The sequence below is a fragment of the Adiantum capillus-veneris genome, chromosome 8 (genome assembly GCF_014529385.1).
Source record: "Adiantum capillus-veneris isolate H3 chromosome 8, ASM1452938v2, whole genome shotgun sequence".
Taxonomy (NCBI): domain Eukaryota; kingdom Viridiplantae; phylum Streptophyta; class Polypodiopsida; order Polypodiales; family Pteridaceae; genus Adiantum; species Adiantum capillus-veneris.
The window spans coordinates 4,078,759-4,095,855 of record NC_140938.1 but is presented as its reverse complement, the minus strand read 5'-3'; the positions used below and the strand labels follow the sequence as shown (position 1 = coordinate 4,095,855).

Sequence of the window (17,097 nt, the reverse complement as noted above, 5' to 3'; positions counted from 1 at the left end):
GTGCTTTGGTACCCTCGAAAACCTTAGTTGCTACTCTTCTTTACCTTTGAAAATTAGCTCTCAAGCAGCCACATCCGTGGTTTAGAGACTGTTGATTGCAAAGAGTAGTGGAGAGGGTCTAATATTGCTCGGTTGATTATGGTTCTTGTTAAGCTTGCTAGTAGCTCAATAATGTTTAAGCCGAAGGCAAGCCCCGAAAGACTCCATTATTAAGTCTATAGTTCCCAATGGTGTACCTCAAACTAAGTCCTTTTCAGCCAAGTTAGATCCCTGTTCCACTTACCCTCTTGCAATGAACAGGTCCAACCTTTCATGGACAACTTAAGGACTTCTCTTCTTAAGCAAGAAAAGAGAAACCAATAGCTCTGATACCAATGTCATGGAATATGGCTATAACATTGATTGTAATGGAAATGGAAATATTACTAGTGAGCATTTGCTTTAAGAGAATTCTTAAAGAGCATAAGAAGAATAATTGATTTAAGGTAGCAAAATGAACATCAATCCTAATTAGCTTGGCACGAACAATACTTGTAAAAGAGAGAGAGAAAGGGTTAGAGAAATTGACAACAGTTGAGGACCAGATTTATGTGGAGCCGGTCCTCCCTCCAAAAGGCTTTTGTATTATAGCTTCTCCCATAAAGAGAGATTTGGTACAATACACGCTTTGTGTTCTTGAGACCTTGATAGTGCAATGAAGATAGAGAGCTTTATGCACCACAATTATGCCTGTAACTTTATCTAATGAAAGCATTAACTTGTACCCTGCCTCAGTCCCAAGACCTCAAACATCTTCGAAGGTGGAGAGAGCTAGCAGCGAATGAGGGTAGGGAAGAGGAAGAAGAAGTAACATACAAGAAAGAAGTACTGTCCTTTCATACCATCACTCATAGTGCTTAGCATAGCATAGTAACTTAGTAATGGAGATGAAGAAGATGGCAAGCATAGCATTGAAGCATGGCTCTTGGTTGGATTTTCATTTTATAGCCAAGAGTGTTGATGTAGGCTCTCAACTTCTCAAGCTTGGAGAAGGAGCTCTTGCACTTTCACATAGTGATAATGTGTGAAATGACTGTGTGAGAGGGTGTATACCCCTCAAGCAAGCCCCTTGCTTAGCTTGGTCGACCCCCCCTTGTAGCTCAAGCTTGAATATGATTGGACTCCTCTAAGCCTAGCCAATCATATGCGTAAAGCATATCAAGTGTAACAAACTTGGACACTCCAAGTCAAGATTCTACCGCGACACAGATTTATTGATTACAAGGGATGCCCAAACGCAGAGCCCCAAAAGCTCTCAGTAAAAAGCTCTTCAAAAATAAAGCAATGCCCAAAAAGCTTCTAATTTTCAGCCTAGTGTAGGAAAAGCAAAATCTGTACAGCTGCCGCAAATCACAGAGGTCCGTACGCTCTGCCACACCAGCATGTTGCCGCAGTTCCCACCGCAAATCACGGAGGTCTGTACACTGCCACGTTGGTACATTTGAAGATGGTTGGCTCATGGAAATGCCAGGAGCTGGTGCATGGATATTTGCAAGAAGATGGCATAGCGCTTCAGCGGCTATTTGATGCAAGGTACAACAAGCATGGTCGGGATATGTATGCCAAATTTAGCATTTTGTAGGTCACATTGTGGATTTTGAGCTCTATTGGTCAGTGAGCTTAAAGGTTATCAACACATGGAGGTGACCTGCTATGTATGCAATACGAAGGCTCCACTTTGCTATACTAGAAGGCACATCTCCAATGGAGAGTTATGGTAGCACAAGCTGGTCGACGGCCGTATTGATCGTCAACTCTCCTGGCGAAGATCTCCCCATCCATGAACCAATTTCTATTTGCGGAGCGGGTTCCATCTATTTGTGGCCAGAGGACCATTGGTACATAGAATTATGTGGTATCATATAAAGCAGTGAGTTCCAACACGACACACGGCAGTCGATGGTGCGTGAAAGAGCACCTAGGGAAGAGTTTTTAAAGGCTCGCTAAAGATATCTTGAGAATTTAAAAAAAAACAAAAGGACTACTCTGCATAGCGTGGCAGTTTTCGGCAGTTTGCATGGTTGAAGAGCGGCTCCCGACTGCAGATTGAAATAGGCATCAGCTTGCATGGAGGGCCACGGGGTGGCATGCCAAGAGGAGGGACATCATAGAGGAGCGCCAAGGGTGGCCAGTAGGAGCAGATGGGAGAAAAAGGCCATCACCTGGGTGATGAGCTGCAGTAGATGGGCTGAGGGGCGCTGGGTGCGCCAGTTAAGGTAGGCGGGGGGAAATGGGCTGCAGGAGAGCAGCACCATCAAAGGGAGCGGCCGCCAGGGCATGAAAAAGCGATGCAGGTCTGCAGGTGGGGAGGACCACATGAGGCCATGATCGAGGGCTGGTGCAGAGCCACAGGAGATGTAGGGGACGGGCCAGGTTGGATGAGGAGTGCTGGATTGGAGGTGGCGGGTACTGGGGATCTGTACAGGGCCGCCAATTGCATAGGAAAATGGGTGTCAAGGGTTGACGCTAACAGAGGAGGGAGCAACAGACGTTGTGCTTCATAGGGCGACCCCTCAAGGGCTTTGGAAGCTGCAAATACGACCTACAGGTTGCTCGATAGCGCAGGAAGGAGGGCCGCCAGTAGTGGGTGGCTGCCAGCCCGTCCGGACAAGGCCGACCAGGAGGTGGGTGAACGCCATGAGCTCCTGTCAAAGAGGCGGTAGCATGGAGGGAAGGAGCTGCCAAGCGGCTTGCTTTGAAGGAGAGTATTGGAGGTTGGGGTGGCCTTGGCGAGCAAAAGAAAAGGGCCATGAGCAAGGCGGTGGAGGCTTCTAAGCAGTGATACAGATGCCAAGTGAGAGGCTGCAAATCAGAGATGGCTTAAAGGGAGAGAGAGTTCAAGCAGGGGCAAAAGCAGGGTTTTTTTTCAAAAAAAGTAATTATTGTATACTCTTTAAATGAACTTAATCGCATCGGCATCATCATGGAATCTATCTATTTGTTGTTGGAGTGAACATTTTCCATCTCTTTGGTTCCCGTACCCATTCGTTTATGATTGTATATGCGTGTGAGTATGATATGTGCAAAGAATAGCAAAGCCTATGGTGTCTGATATGTGCGAAATCTTGGTGTGTATCAAGTGGGTGGTGTCTCCTATATGTTTGTGGTACATTCGTTGAGGATGAAACCTTGTGAGCAAGCTTGAGTCTACCAATAGTTTTGAGGTGTTTGAAGGGGTCGAGATTACTTGTCGTGATTGCTTATATGTGAATATATGGTGCTTTGAAGGGTCAAAGGTCAAGATAATTGATTGTATGCTTTGCAACCGGGTGTATACAGTTAGGGTTGGTCGGGTTTGGGCTTGGACAATAGTAGGTTGCAGATTGTGTATCGAGATATGTGTTAAATAGGGGATTGGGGTGCTGTGAAATCACTGGGCTATATAGAGGCATTCAGATTGTGTGTTGATGGTTCTCTCGTTTCCCCCTTTCCATCTTGTGGTGCCCCCACTGAGGAGCTACTGATAGCTTCTCGATAAAGTTGAAGACAGTGTTGTGGTGATACCAGTGTTAAATAGCAAGTGCTGCTAAGCAAGATGTGGTCGGGTTTTCCGACTTTTACAGGTGTTGAAGATGCAGAAGTGTGGTTGCAGGACTATGGGCTATTTGTGCTGGAAAGCGGCTTGTCAAGAGAAGAGGGAGTGGCCCTGATTCGTGGAAAAGCAAAGGTATGGTACGAGGGCTTGCGGGCTGAAGAAAAACAGGATTGGAGCAGATTGGAAGCGGCATTCCGAAGCCGGTATGTGGCCAACACGCAGTGGAGTGAAGTGAAGCAGATGATGGACAACCTAAAGCAAAGCCTTGACGGTGATTTCCGAGCATTCGTGTGGGAGTTCGAGGCCGTATGGAGCAAATTGGTTAAGGTAACTGCTGCAGAGAATGCAGAGTTTGTGAAGATGACCAAGTTTATAGACTGCTTGCTTGTAAAAGTGCGGGATAAAGTCGAGATAGATGGACCATGCACGTACGAGGAAGCAATAGCCTATGCACAGAGCAGAACGAAGAAGGTTTTAAAGAAGTAGCAGGCAAAGCAGGTTCTGGCGAGTCCATTGGTGCCAAGGCCAACTGCTAGGGAAGAGCTTCAGGTAATCCGACCCTTTGTTGATGCACATGTGGTAGCAGTGGATAGGCGTGATGACAGAGTAGAGATGATACTGTGTGGGCCTATGAGGCCTCAGCAGCTGCAGAGAGGAGTCTACCAAGTACCGCCTGATGTGCTTGACCAAGTGACTTCCGAAAAGCAAGCAGTGGAGAAGATAGATGAAGTGCCAAAGCCGGTGAGTTTTGTGGAGAAAGCCGAGGTGGATTCGAGCTCTAGCAATGCTTTGGACACAGATAGCATGTGGGAGACAGAATCTATCTCTTCTAGGTATGAGACTTATGATGTTTTTCATGTAGATGAAGTGGAGAAAGATGTATACGTGGTGCCTATCAGCTAGCTGGAGGTCGAGGAGAAGCATAGCGCAAGTATGGAAATGCCTTGTGTGAGCCGGCTAGTCGAGCGGCCCTATCTTATATCTTGTGGTGATATTGAGTCCTTGCTAACAGAAGAGGTATGGTTTGATTGTGCGTCCGACTTGATTGCAGAGCAGGTTTTTGAGGATGACTTGTAGGAGCTAGCAGCAGAAGCTGTGGTAGGTCAAGTTGATTTATCTATGCAGGGGGTGGGGCAACCTTGTCTTGGGGGGCATGTAGAGGTGCACAATGTAGTTCCAGAGTTTGTGTGTAGCCGTGGAGAGCTAGCTCCGGCAAATGACTCTATGGAAACAGATACAGGTGCAACCTATAAGAGTGAGGCTCCATACAAAGAGGAAGGGGACACCAACCTTGCAGGTCATGAGGTATTTGAAGAACAGGTTGAAGCTCTAGCAGGTCATGTTCTTAAGTCTGAAGAGTTGGTTTTTGTGCCAATTTTAGAAGATTTGGATACAGGTTTGCAAGGCAAACATGTTTGCTTGGTTATGCAGCAAGTGGAAGCAAATAGCAAGGCATTGAAGCTATGTGTTGTGTTGTTGATAGCTATGTTGTTCCAGGTTTCTTTGCAGGGTGTACTATGCAGGTTTCAATGCTCATATGATAAAGATGATGATATGGAGGGTTCTCTAGCAGATGACAGGATAGCTGCTTATGGTACAGGTGCTTCAAGTGATCGAAAGTATGCTTATGATTGGCAGGAAGACTTATGGACGCAGGGTGACATAGCTCCATGCTATGAAGAGCTGGAAGGGTGGCGTGTCTATTGGCCGACAAGTGCAAAGGAAGGCTGGGATATGCATGCTTTACAGGTGGATGGTGTGACAAATTGCTGACGTGTCGACCTACTAAAGAACGGAGGTACCGGCTGAGGGGCCTAAACCCTAAGAAGAACAAGCAACAGAGGAAGTGTCACAGAGTGATGACGTGGTTGCCCGAGTGCAGAAAAACCCTAACCCTAATTTCTGCCAGAAACCCTAATTCTGGAAACCCTAACCCTAAAACCTGCAAACCCTAATTTCTGCCAGAAACCCTAATTGCTGAAACCCTAATTCTGGAAACCCTAACCCTAAAACCTGCAAACCCTAATTTCTGCCAGAAACCCTAATTGCTGCAAACCCTAATTCTGAAGACCCTAACCCTAAAACCTGCAAACCCTAATTTCTGCCAGAAGCCCTAACCCTAAGGCAGTAGACAAATTCCGAAAATTGCGCTGACATGATGACGTGGCAGGCTGTACGGATTTCCGTGATTTACGCTGGCAGCTTTTGGCATTGCTTTTTGGACCATAAGCTTTTGAGTTTGAAAGTTTTTCATGTAAACTGCTTTTTGGACCAAAAGCTTTTGAGTTTTAAAGGTTTTTTACTATAACTGCTTTTCAGGCCAAGGGCCTTTAAATATGAGGCTAGGGCTCATTCTCTGGCATGCTTCCTGGAGAAGGTGCAGAGTTTGGAGTACCGGCTTGTACTTTGATGATGCAATATAAAGAAATACCGAAAGGGGCGCCAAGGTTTGGGGCCAATACTCTCTGGGGTGGAATTCCGCCACTCCGTGTCGCGTGTTGTCTCTCTCTCTCTCTCTCAGTTCAGTTGTTATTGAAGTGCAAAGAGTTTGTTCAGTCTGTTCTTTTCTATTGGCACGTGGTGCCCGCATTTGTGACAGATGGCCACGGCCAATGTTTAGTTTTTGATCCAAGTGGAGATTACACTATGCTTGGGAGAGCCTTTGGCTTTCCATTTGACCCAGGCGGGTGCTACGGCAGACAATGAATCTCTCTCTATCTATCCACTGCTATTTATCTAGCTCTTGTACATAGTATCTATCAGTTCTCTTCTTATGCAATGATATAATATCTAAATAATGCTATGGTTGAGCATAAATGCTCAACGAGTGGTTGGGCAATGATGGTACATCTGAAGATGGTCGGCTCATGGAAATGCCAGGAGCTGGTGCATGGATATCTGCAAGAAGATGGCATAGCGCTTCAGCGGCTATTTGATGCAAGGTACAACAAGCATGGTCGGGATATGTATGCCAAATTTAGCATTTTGTAGGTCAAATTGTGGATTTTGAGCTCTATTGGTTGGTGAGCTTAAAGGTTATCAACACATGGAGGTGACCTGCTATGTATGCGATACGAATGCTCCACTTTGTTGAGCTAAAGGCTTTTTTATACCAGAAGGCACATCTCCAATGGAGAGTTATGGTAGCACAAGCTGGTCGACGGCCGTATCGATCGTCAACTCTCCTGGCGAAGATCTCTCCATCCATGAACCAATTTTAATTTGCGGAGCGGGTTCCATCTATTTGTGGCCAGAGGACCATTGGTACATAGAATTATGTGGTATCATATAAAGCAGTGAGTTCCGACACGACACACGGCAGTCGATTGTGCGTGAAAGAACACCTAGAAGAGTTTTTAAAGGCTCGCTAAAGATATCTTGAGAATTTAAAAAAAAACAAAAGGACTACTCTGCATAGCGTGGCGGTTTTCGGCAGTTTGCATTGTTGAAGAGCGGCTTGCGACTACAGATTGAAATAGGCATCAGCTTGCATGGAGGGCCACGGGGTGGCATGCCAAGAGGAGGGACATCACAGAGGAGCGCCAAGGGTGGCTAGTAGGAGCAGATGGGAGAAAAAGGCCATCACCGGGGTGATGAGCTGCAGTAGACGGGCTGAGGGCCGCGGGGTGCGCCAGTTAAGGTAGGGGGGGGGGGGGGAAATGGGCTGCAAGAGAGTAGCACCATCAAAGAAAGCGGCCACCAGGGCATGAAAAAGCGCTACAGGTCTGCAGGTGGGGAGGACCACATGACGCCATGATCGAGGGCTGGTGCAGAGCCACAGGAGGTGTAGGGGACGGGCCAGGTTGGATGAGGAGTGCTGGATTGGAGGTGGCGGGTACTGGGGATCTGTACAGGGCCGCCAATTGCATAGGAAAATGGGTGTCAAGGGTTGACGCTAAAAGAGGAGGGAGCAACAGACGTGCTTCATAGGGCGACCCCTCAAGGGCTTGGAAAGCTACAAAACGGACCTATAGGTTGCTCGATAGCGCAGGAAGGAGGGCCGCCAGTAGTGGGTGGTTGCCAGCCTGTCCGGACAAGGCCGACCAGGAGGTGGGTGAATGCCATGAGCTGCAGGTCAAAGAGGCGGTAGCATGGAGGGAGGGAGCCGCCAAAGGGCTTGCTTTGAAGGAGAGTATTGGAGGTTGGGGTGGCCTTCGCGAGCAAAAGAAAAGGGCCATGAGCAAGGCAGTGGAGGCTTCTAAGCAGTGATACAGATGCCAAGTGAGAGGCTGCAAATCAGAGATGGCTTAAAGGGAGAGAGAGTTCAAGCAGGGGCACAAGCAGGGTTTTTTTTATAAAAAAGTCAGTATTGTATACTCTATTAATGAACTTAATCGCATCGGCATCGTCATGCAATCTATCTATTTGTTGTTTGAGTGAACATTTTCCATCTCTTTGGTTCTGCAAAAGTCTCCTTTGGCTGGAGCACCATGTTGGCCAACTCATCCAAAACCTTTTCCTGGTAGTCACCTGGCCTGAATGCTGCACAGAATTGTTGTCTTAAAGCTGTCCCAAGTTGCAAAATGGTTCTCTGCAAACTGACTGTACCACTTGTCTGCTAAGCCATCCAAGGTAGATGGAAAGAGTACCAAATAAGCATCTTCTCTATTAAGACCACGACCTCTACAGAGAGATACAAACCTCCTTGCATGGCTTCATCTTTTGAGGAGAGTCCCTTGAAAGTAGGAAACTTGATGTTTACCTTGGCCAAAACACTAGACAACGCCTCCATGGCCTCTTGCTCAGGAGCCCGTTGCTCAATAGCTTGCTGTAACAAAATGGGAGAGAGTTTTACTGGGGAAGGTGACCTACAAGATGTAGAACCGGATGGAGGAATGGATGATGTTGTATGTGGAGGTATGGGTGATGAGGTTGGTGGACTTCTACTGTAACATTTAATGGCCTAAAAACTTGTGTGTAGCGGAAATTAACATGAACATAGTGGGCATTTCATTAGAATAGATTCCTAATGAGAATTACAAGAGTGCTTGGGTGGAGAGAGCAACAAAAAGCATAACACCTAGTTAGATAGCATGAACAATACTTTCAAAAGAGAGAGAAATTAAGCTATTGACAACAGTTGAGGACCGGATTTACATGGAGCCGGTCCCCCCTCCAAAAGGCTTTGTATTATGGCTTCTCCCATCAAGAGAGACATTGTACTATACAATTCTTTGTGTTCCTTCAAGACTAGCTAGTGCAATGAAGATGAAAGCTTCATGCACTAAGCAAAACACTTAGCAAACACAACATCAATTATCCCCGGTCTCAGACCCAAGACCTCACACACCTTCGAAGATGGTGAGAGCTAGCAGGGTATGAGAGTAGATTGAGAGGAAGAAGGAGCAGTCTTACGAGAAAGATATACATCTCCTCACATAATCACTCATATTAGCATAGCTTAGCTTAGTAATTAGCTTGGTAGAAGAGATGAGCATGCATTGGAGCTTGGCTCTTGGTTGGATTTGCATCCACATGCCAAGAGTGTGTCGATGTAGGCTTCTATCTCACAAGCTTGGAGAGGGATGAGCTCTCCATTAAAGCTCGGGAAGAGATAGTCTTTTTCTTGCTTCTCACATAGACTGTGTGTGTGATAATGCCTTGCAAAATCAGCCTTTCTCTCTCTTGGTCGACCCCTCTTGCTATTTCCTCTTGCAGGCTCCCCATTGGACAGTGCCAAGCTTAGCCAATAGGAAAATAGGGGTAAATTGAAGAGCCTTCTGACATCCTTCTTTCCCTTTTTGAGAGAGCTTTATCAATTAAACTTAATTGATTTAAATGAATTAAATCCCCATTGGACCTTTCCCAACTCTGTCCAATAGGAATTAAGTAGCCCATTGGGCTGCTCAATTCCTATTGGACCCCTTCACGGGTTGTCCAATAATCATCCAGGAGACTTAATTTTCATTGGTTCTTTTTATTAAGTGTTTTAAAATTAATTAGACTAAATTTACTCTAGCCTAATTCTCATTGGTCCACTTCAAGGGTCATCCAATAAGAATTGAGCACACTTTGGGGGCAACTAGTTTAGGCATCTAACATGTGTCCTTTATGCCCTTTGTGTTCAAATGGGAGCTTGTGTGTGTGTGTGTGTGTAAGTTTTTTAGTCTCTCTCTCTCATCCCCCTACCTTTAGGGCTCGCCTCCTCACGTGTAGGGATGTGTGTTGACTTTGGAGAGTACACAAACCATCCAATTTATCCTTAGCTTTAACCCTTTGGACTTACACTTTGAATTTGGAACCTTAGCATTTTGGAAGTCTTAATGTGCTGCACCCTAGGGTCTTTGGAGCACATTTCATGTACATAGCTCTTCTGCAGATGGCCCCCCTTTGGATCCCTATTCTCCCTCCTTGGGATCCCTACTGTGGCCTCATCTCCCAGCCTTACCAATATTCTAGCTTTCTCTCCCCTGGCACTTCCCCATATTAAATGATCAGTTTAACATGAGAAAATAATTTAGGAGATCTAGATATTAGTTATTATGACATCTACGTACCAAGGGTTGACGTCTTCTGTTGTAATGCTTCAGAGGACTAAGTAGTGCGCTTTGACGCTCAAATAACCGCCTTGTATGTGTCATGCAGTGCCACAAACCCAACCAAGCTTTGGGCAAAAAGACTTTTAATTGGCTGAACACAGGTCTACACTCTAATAGACCAGGGCAAGTGACTAGACCACCTGGTTGGACCAGGGACAAGGAAGGACTAGACCAGGACGAGAGCTTGGTTGGACCAGGGCGAGAGAGGACCAGACCAGCAGGGTGAGAGACTAGGTCAGCTAGAGTAAGCTGTCTAGAGTGAAACTGGACCAAACCAGCAGGCTACACTGGGTAAGGCAAAGTAAGCGAGGCTAGGTAAAACCCAACTAGCTCCTCGATTTGTACTTCAACAGAGAGTGAAACTTCAGTTGAGGTCCCACCGATCGTGCCAAAAATGAGAGCACCTGTAGCGCGGATAGTGTGTCGTGCTCTCTACAATGGGTGCTCCTCAGTGCAATGTGCGTAACATCTCACTCAAAACAGAATGAAAACAAAGGAAACAATAGATAACAGCTGATCAACACAGAGACACAACATGATCAACACAGAGACACTGCATCAGACCAGAACATATGGACTCGACTATCTCAAAGAACCGATATAGACTCTGGCGTGGTAGCACACTCAGCTCCAGGCCAAAACTCACGGGTACAAATGGGGGTGTCGAGGCTCAAATGTGCAGGGATGGTGTAGACGTGCTGTGTATATAGACTCACTACTGTAGACGACGACGTTGGACCATATATGAAGAAGATGATAATGATGACCCAACAACTACTACTCATATGTCCAACCATAAAGAGCCACCAACGGCTCATAAATATCAACCATCTAAGTCTATATCCAAACTGAGTGGTGGTGGTGACCTGGCCACGATGTCCACTAGACCACTGTCTGTATCCTTGCCCAGCCCAAAGAGTCCGTCCAATGTGAACCAGACCAGACCAACTGTACTAGCTGTGTGTCCTGTGAAAGTGACATTGTAGCTTGCTACAATTTCCGAAAAGATAAATGATGTCTCCTTTAGACTGAAGCTGCCCGATACTTGGAGGATTCACAATGCTTTCCATGTGAGTCTCCTGAAGCCTTGTAAAGGCGATGTGCCCGATGATGGGGAGCCAGATGAACAACCAGAAGTGGAGGAAAACGAGAAGATACTCCTCCTAGAACAGATATTGGCACATAAAGATAGAAAGATAAAAGGTAAAGTGATAAGGCGGTTCTTGGTTAAATTCAAGAACTATCCCGCATTGGCTGCGAAGTGGATGGAGGAGGACCTGGCAGATACTCCTCAGATTGTGAACCTTTATCTGGAAGCATTCGGTTTAGCATGGTCTATTCCGATGGAACCCCAAACTCAGCTTGGGTGGAATTTGGTGCAGCGGGTATGCACAAGAGGGGAGTCGCTCCACTCCTTTGTCATCAGATTGCCCCAATTTTTTATGCTAAAGTCACTGGCGTCTCTATTGAGTTTCAGGGATAATGTGAGCTTCCTCAGCAATCGGGTGAATTTATAGTTAAGAAGTGGGTGGAGAAGGCTCTTCCCAAAACTTCCCAGCAAAAACTCTGAGAGAGTCTCCGACCTGACACCACTCTAGAGGAGTTTATCGCGGCTGCTACTAGGATAGAGGGAGCTAGGAAACTGTTCATCAATAGCGAGCTCTTCAAGAAGAGAGGTCCTTCTCTCTTAGACAGGAGAAGCCTCCACATCACGAGGCATTGGAACAGATCAAGCACGAGCTAGAAGAGCTCAAGTCTCAGCAGGAGACTAAGGTTATGGTTTGGTGTAGCTCATGCCGCTCTCCAGGGCACCCTCCACAGGAATGCCCCCTTCGGGTTTATTACCACTTCTGTGAAAAGTCTGGACATGAGGACAAGGACTGCTACTACCTCAAGGGATTGCGACAAATACATCAAAGTCTTGGTCCTACTCTTCAACAAGGGCCAGCACCTGCATCCAACATGGTTTCTCCTTGTGGCCATCTACACCACATGCCACCTTTATTGTCAGCCCCTCCTATGCAAGGTATGGAGAGCACTTTTTCCTCTCAGAGCTTTTATCATACCCATGCTCCCTCACCACCTCACAGCTTCTATGCCTCCACCTCCAATTCCATGCACCAAGAGCAAGGACCACCTCGCCCTTCGACTCGCCCATTGAATCGGCCCATTTTGTGCTACAGATGCGGGGAATATGGGCATTACCAAAGCAAATGCCCCCGCCAGAAGGGTCCCCTCCCTGCCGTCATTGCCCTGATATGAAGGATCACTACAGTAAGGATCGCTCTAAACTTCGTGCATCCACGACTTCGAACCCAAGTCAAAGCCAGAATGAGTTTACCTTTCCCAAGCTCAATCTGATAGCAGTTAGCACCGTTCCTTAGCCGTCCCCTTCTACCCACGTGGTTACCCTCAAAATAAGCCGTTGCAGTTGGTAGAGGAGCCATCGGGTGTCCTCACTCGGGCCCAGAGAGCCGCTCTCGGTCTTAGCATTCCAGCAAGTTCAACTCCCCCACACATTCTCACAACAGTGGATATCGCGCCTTCAGCTGTGGACAAGCCATCCCCTAGTGCCAAGAAAGAATCCAAATCTTTGCTCTCCGATATTGATGAAGCTCTCTTGGTAGCAGTTTCCGATCTACAGAAGATAAAAGAACTAGAGAAACCATTGGTAGAACAAGAAAAGCTTACAGCAGAGACAGTCTTGAAGAACACCTTCCAACAAGTGTCCCTCTATGACATGCTGCGACTAGATGCGAGTTTCAAAAGTGACACCCTAGTTATTCAATCCCTTTACCCCGGAGCAAGTCCTAGCGGCGGGCCCCTCCCAATGCGACCATCAGAGTCCTATATGATATCCAATCCCGCTGCTCCCCTCACTGATTATAGAAGCCCTCACTTGACAGTGTCCGTTTTGGGTCGGCAATTCTCAGGAGTGATAGTGGATGGTGGATCTGGCATCAACCTAATGCCCCAGTTCACCATGTTAGCTCTAGGTTTACAACCTACTTGCCCTGCTCCCTTCACAATTACATTGGCCGACCAACGAACAGTCTACCCAGTGGGCATAGTGGACAATGTGCCTCTGCAGGTACACGACTTTACTTTTAACTTGGATTTTGTTGTGGTTTGTCTTCCCCAGGTTGAGGGCGGATTTCCCTTGCTCATCGGTAGACCATGGCTGCGACACACTAAAGCACTTCATGATTGGGGAAACGATGCCATGTGGATATATACTCCTGGCTCCCCGATGCAACCCATTCGCCTAGGAGGCATGGATTCCGTCGTGCAACATAGTTCTTTGTCCCGAGCAACCAACCTTGAATTGGAACAGCCTACTCCACTTGACAGGTCAGACGAGGATCTATTGGAGTGGTTGGATGCTGTAACAGACACACTCCAAGTCAAGAATCTACTACGACAGCACCAAATAACCACTTCAAAACAATTCACGTTTTACAATTTATTCGACACTAGCCCGGTGGAGTTCCGTGCCTAGAGATATTGGCCTCATAGACTGGCGCCCCTTTTGGTATTTCTTTTTGTATTAATCTGAGTTCAAAGTACAAGAGTGCGGGCAGGCGCTCACACTCAAACTCTGCGTCCAGATGCTTTGAGTTGTGAGAGGCCCTGCCTGCTTATATAAAGAGTAGAAGGGATGCTAAAAGCAGAGCCCCAAAAGCTTCAAAAGCTTGCCATAAAAATCTGCCCTTAAGAATAAAGCAAAAAGGGGTTTTCTTTCTCTCTCCATCAATTGCGTTAAATAAAGCAAAGGGTTCTCTCTCCTCTTGTGTAGCCAAAAGCAAAGGGTTCTCTCTCCTCTTGCGTAGCCAAAAGCAATGCAAAAGCTGTCGTTGGTTCTGCCTGCCAAATGCGCTGTGACTTCCGGCCCTGCCATACAGGCCTGCCACGTGTCAAAGCCTGCCGTACACAAGCCAACCTGCCACGTCGGCAATGCCACGTCAGCCTCTGCCAGCATCTGCGGTGGAATTTCCGGACCAGGGACTGTTGTGTGTGTGTGTACTGAGGATACCCCCACGTCACAATTGTGACATACCCCCCTCTTGAAAGCATTGTAAATCGCCCTCGATTATGCTTGCAAAACAGACAGAAGCCATAAACTACCTTAGCAGACACTGACTGTTAGTACCTACGCACTAGGTACACACATCTAGCACATGTACCAATCGACAGTCACAGCTCTTGGACTTTGAGAGATGCATGCTGAAGATTGTGTGCTGGTTCCCAGGTTCGTTCACTGACATCATAGCCTTTCCAATGCACCAAGTACTGTAACCTGCCACGCGAAACTCGAGAATCTAGGACTTTCTCGACCTCATATTCTTCATGGCCTTGAATCTCAACCGGAGGAGGTGGTTGTAGGGCTCATCCTGGGATCTTAGATGTGTGACAAGGTTCTAGGACTGAGACATGAAAGACAGGATGGATTTTCATGGATGAGGACAATCGGAGTCAATAGGTGACTGGGTTGACTTGACGGATAATTGTAAACGGGCCAAGCCTTCGATAATCAAGCTTTTGACAGGAGCGAGATGAACGCAGATCACATCGGAGGAGCCACACTTTATCCCCTTCTTTGTATTTTGGATGCTGCATGCGATGGAGATCTGCACTTTCCTTATACTTGGATTGAGCTTCTTTGATATGAATTGTAAGTTCTTTGTGAATTGCAGATATTTGTTGTGTAAGATGAATAGCAGCTGGATTCTTGACTTGATAGTGTCTGTGGATATCCTGTTTGGGATGTTGACCATAATTAGCAAAGAATGGAGTGTGACGGGTGGAGGCATGAAAACTATTATTATAGGAGAATTCTGCTAGCGGTAGGAGCTCGACCCAATTATCCTGGTGATAATTGATAGTACAACGTAGATACTGTTCCAAAACTTGATTTACTCTCTCTGTTTGTCCATCACTTTGTGGGTGATTGGCTGAGGAGAGGTTGATTGTACTCCGAGTAGCTTGAATAAGCTTTTCCAAAAGCTAGAGATGAATTGTGGGCCTCGATCAGAAACTATGTCATCCGGTAATCCGTGATAATGATAGATATGCTGTAGAAAGAGTTTGGCCGTACCTTCACTGGTGATGGTTTTAGTGGTTGGAATGAAGTGTGCCATTTTTGTAAACCGATCCACGACTACTAAAATGGAGTCAAATCCTTGTGACAAGGGTAGCTCTACAATGAAATCCATGGAGATGGATGACCATGGTTTGGTTGGAATGGGTAAGGGATGGAGTAACCCATGAGGACGATGACGAGGGGCCTTTGATCTATTGCAAGTGTCACAAGTGCCTACATACTCCTTGACAAGCTTCCACATTTGAGGCCACCAAAAGTCACGGGAGAGAAACTCAATTGTCTTATTAACCCCAAAATGCCCTGCTGATGGAAGATCATGCCGTTGCTGAAGTACCTCCAAGCGTGTTGGTCCTGGCGGAATATAGAGAAGACCCTTATAGTAAATTAGTCCATCAATTTCTTGAAAGTCCTCATTAACCTCTTGTCCTTGTAGTTGTTGTCTTATATTCTGAGCAAGTGGGTCTTTGGCAATTTGCGTCTTCACCTTAGAAAGAAAAGTAGAATCTTCAGGAGCTTGGCTCATGGTGGCGTTTAGCTTAAGATGCTCAGGTTTCAAAATCACTGACTCTTGTTGATCAAATGCTGCGTCGCCTTCTCTAGGTGCAAGGTAGGATCTTCTTGATAAGGCATTTGGCTTAGCTTGTTGACCGCCAAGTCTATAAGAGATCAGAAAATCAAACCTTGATAGGATACCACTTCACCTGGCTTGGCGACGATTCAAGACGCGAGATGTCATGAAGTATTCCAAATTCTTGTGATCTGTATAGACAGTGATCTTATGAGGAGCTCTTTCAAGTAGGTGACGCCAAGTGTCGAAGGAGTCGATGATTGCTAAGAGCTCTTTGTCATGGATTTCATAATTGATTTCTGCAGCTGAGAACTTGCGGGAATGAAAAGCCACTGGATGTACTTGACCATCCTCTCCTACTTGGGATAGAATAGCGCCAAGGGCAAAATCTGAAGCGTCTATTTCTAGGATGAAAGGCTTTGTAGGATCTGCGTGAATTAGAATGGGTGCGGTCGTGAAAGCTTGCTTGAGAGTCTGAAATGCTTTCGCGGCCTCTGAGTCCCAGACAAACTTATTATGGCCTTCTCAACCTTGTGAGTGCTGTAACCACCTTGGAGTATCCCTTTATAAAGATACGATAAAAAATTGCACATTGAACATCTCTTACCGAGGTGGGTGTCTCCCAATCAAGGATCGTTTGAACCTTCTTTGGATCCATGGAGATTCCCTTTTCAGAAATTACATAACCAAGAAATTCCACCTTAGATTGATGAAAAGAGCACTTCTCCAACTTTGCATATAACCCTGATGCACGAAGCTTTTCAAGCACTAATCGTACATGGTGCTCATGCTCTTCTTGATTCTTGGAAAATATCAAGATATCATCCAAATATATTACCACAAAATAATCCAAATACTCCCGAAAGATATCGTTCATTAAATGTTGAAAAACAGCTGGGGCATTTGTGAGACCAAATGGCATGACGGTATATTCATAGTGGCCATACCTTGTTCGAAAGGCTGTCTTCCATTCATCGCCTTCTCTGATTCTGACTAGGTTGTAAGCACCACGAAGATCTATTTTTGTAAATATTCTTACTTTGCCAAGGCGCTCAAGAAGCTCTGGGATCAAGGGAAGGGGATAGCGATTCTTGACGGTGATCTTGTTTAGGCCTCTATAATCCACGCACATCCGGAGAGTTCCGTCCTTCTTTTTTACAAAGAGTATTGGAGCTCCTGCTGGGGACTTTGAATGCCGTATGAACCGCTTAGCAAGATTCTCATCAATATTTTTCCATAATTCTACCAATTCATCTTGAGATAGCTTGTATATTGGGCCAAAAGGGGGCTGGGTTCCCTCCTGAAGCTCTATAGC

The 17,097-nt window shown here is 46.2% G+C and overlaps 2 protein-coding genes and 1 pseudogene across 3 annotated transcripts in view; 2 read left to right on the top strand and 1 right to left on the bottom strand.

The window, feature by feature from the left end:
* LOC147451597 (putative envelope ADP,ATP carrier protein, chloroplastic) overlaps positions 1-17,097 on the top strand; it is a 95,600-nt gene that overhangs the window by 43,785 nt on the left and 34,718 nt on the right. The window lies entirely within an intron of this gene.
* On the top strand, positions 3,575-4,969 carry LOC147451599 (uncharacterized). The gene has a single exon (XM_086518733.1). It carries the CDS (start codon positions 3,575-3,577, stop codon positions 4,058-4,060), a length of 486 nt encoding a protein of 161 aa, XP_086374859.1. The 3' UTR covers positions 4,061-4,969.
* LOC147451598 (uncharacterized) lies at positions 14,308-16,753 on the bottom strand (annotated as a pseudogene).

Bases quoted from the DNA above. Each gene is read 5' to 3' on its own strand.
- LOC147451599 (XM_086518733.1), top strand. From the start codon at position 3,575: ATGTGGTCGGGTTTTCCGACTTTTACAGGTGTTGAAGATGCAGAAGTG.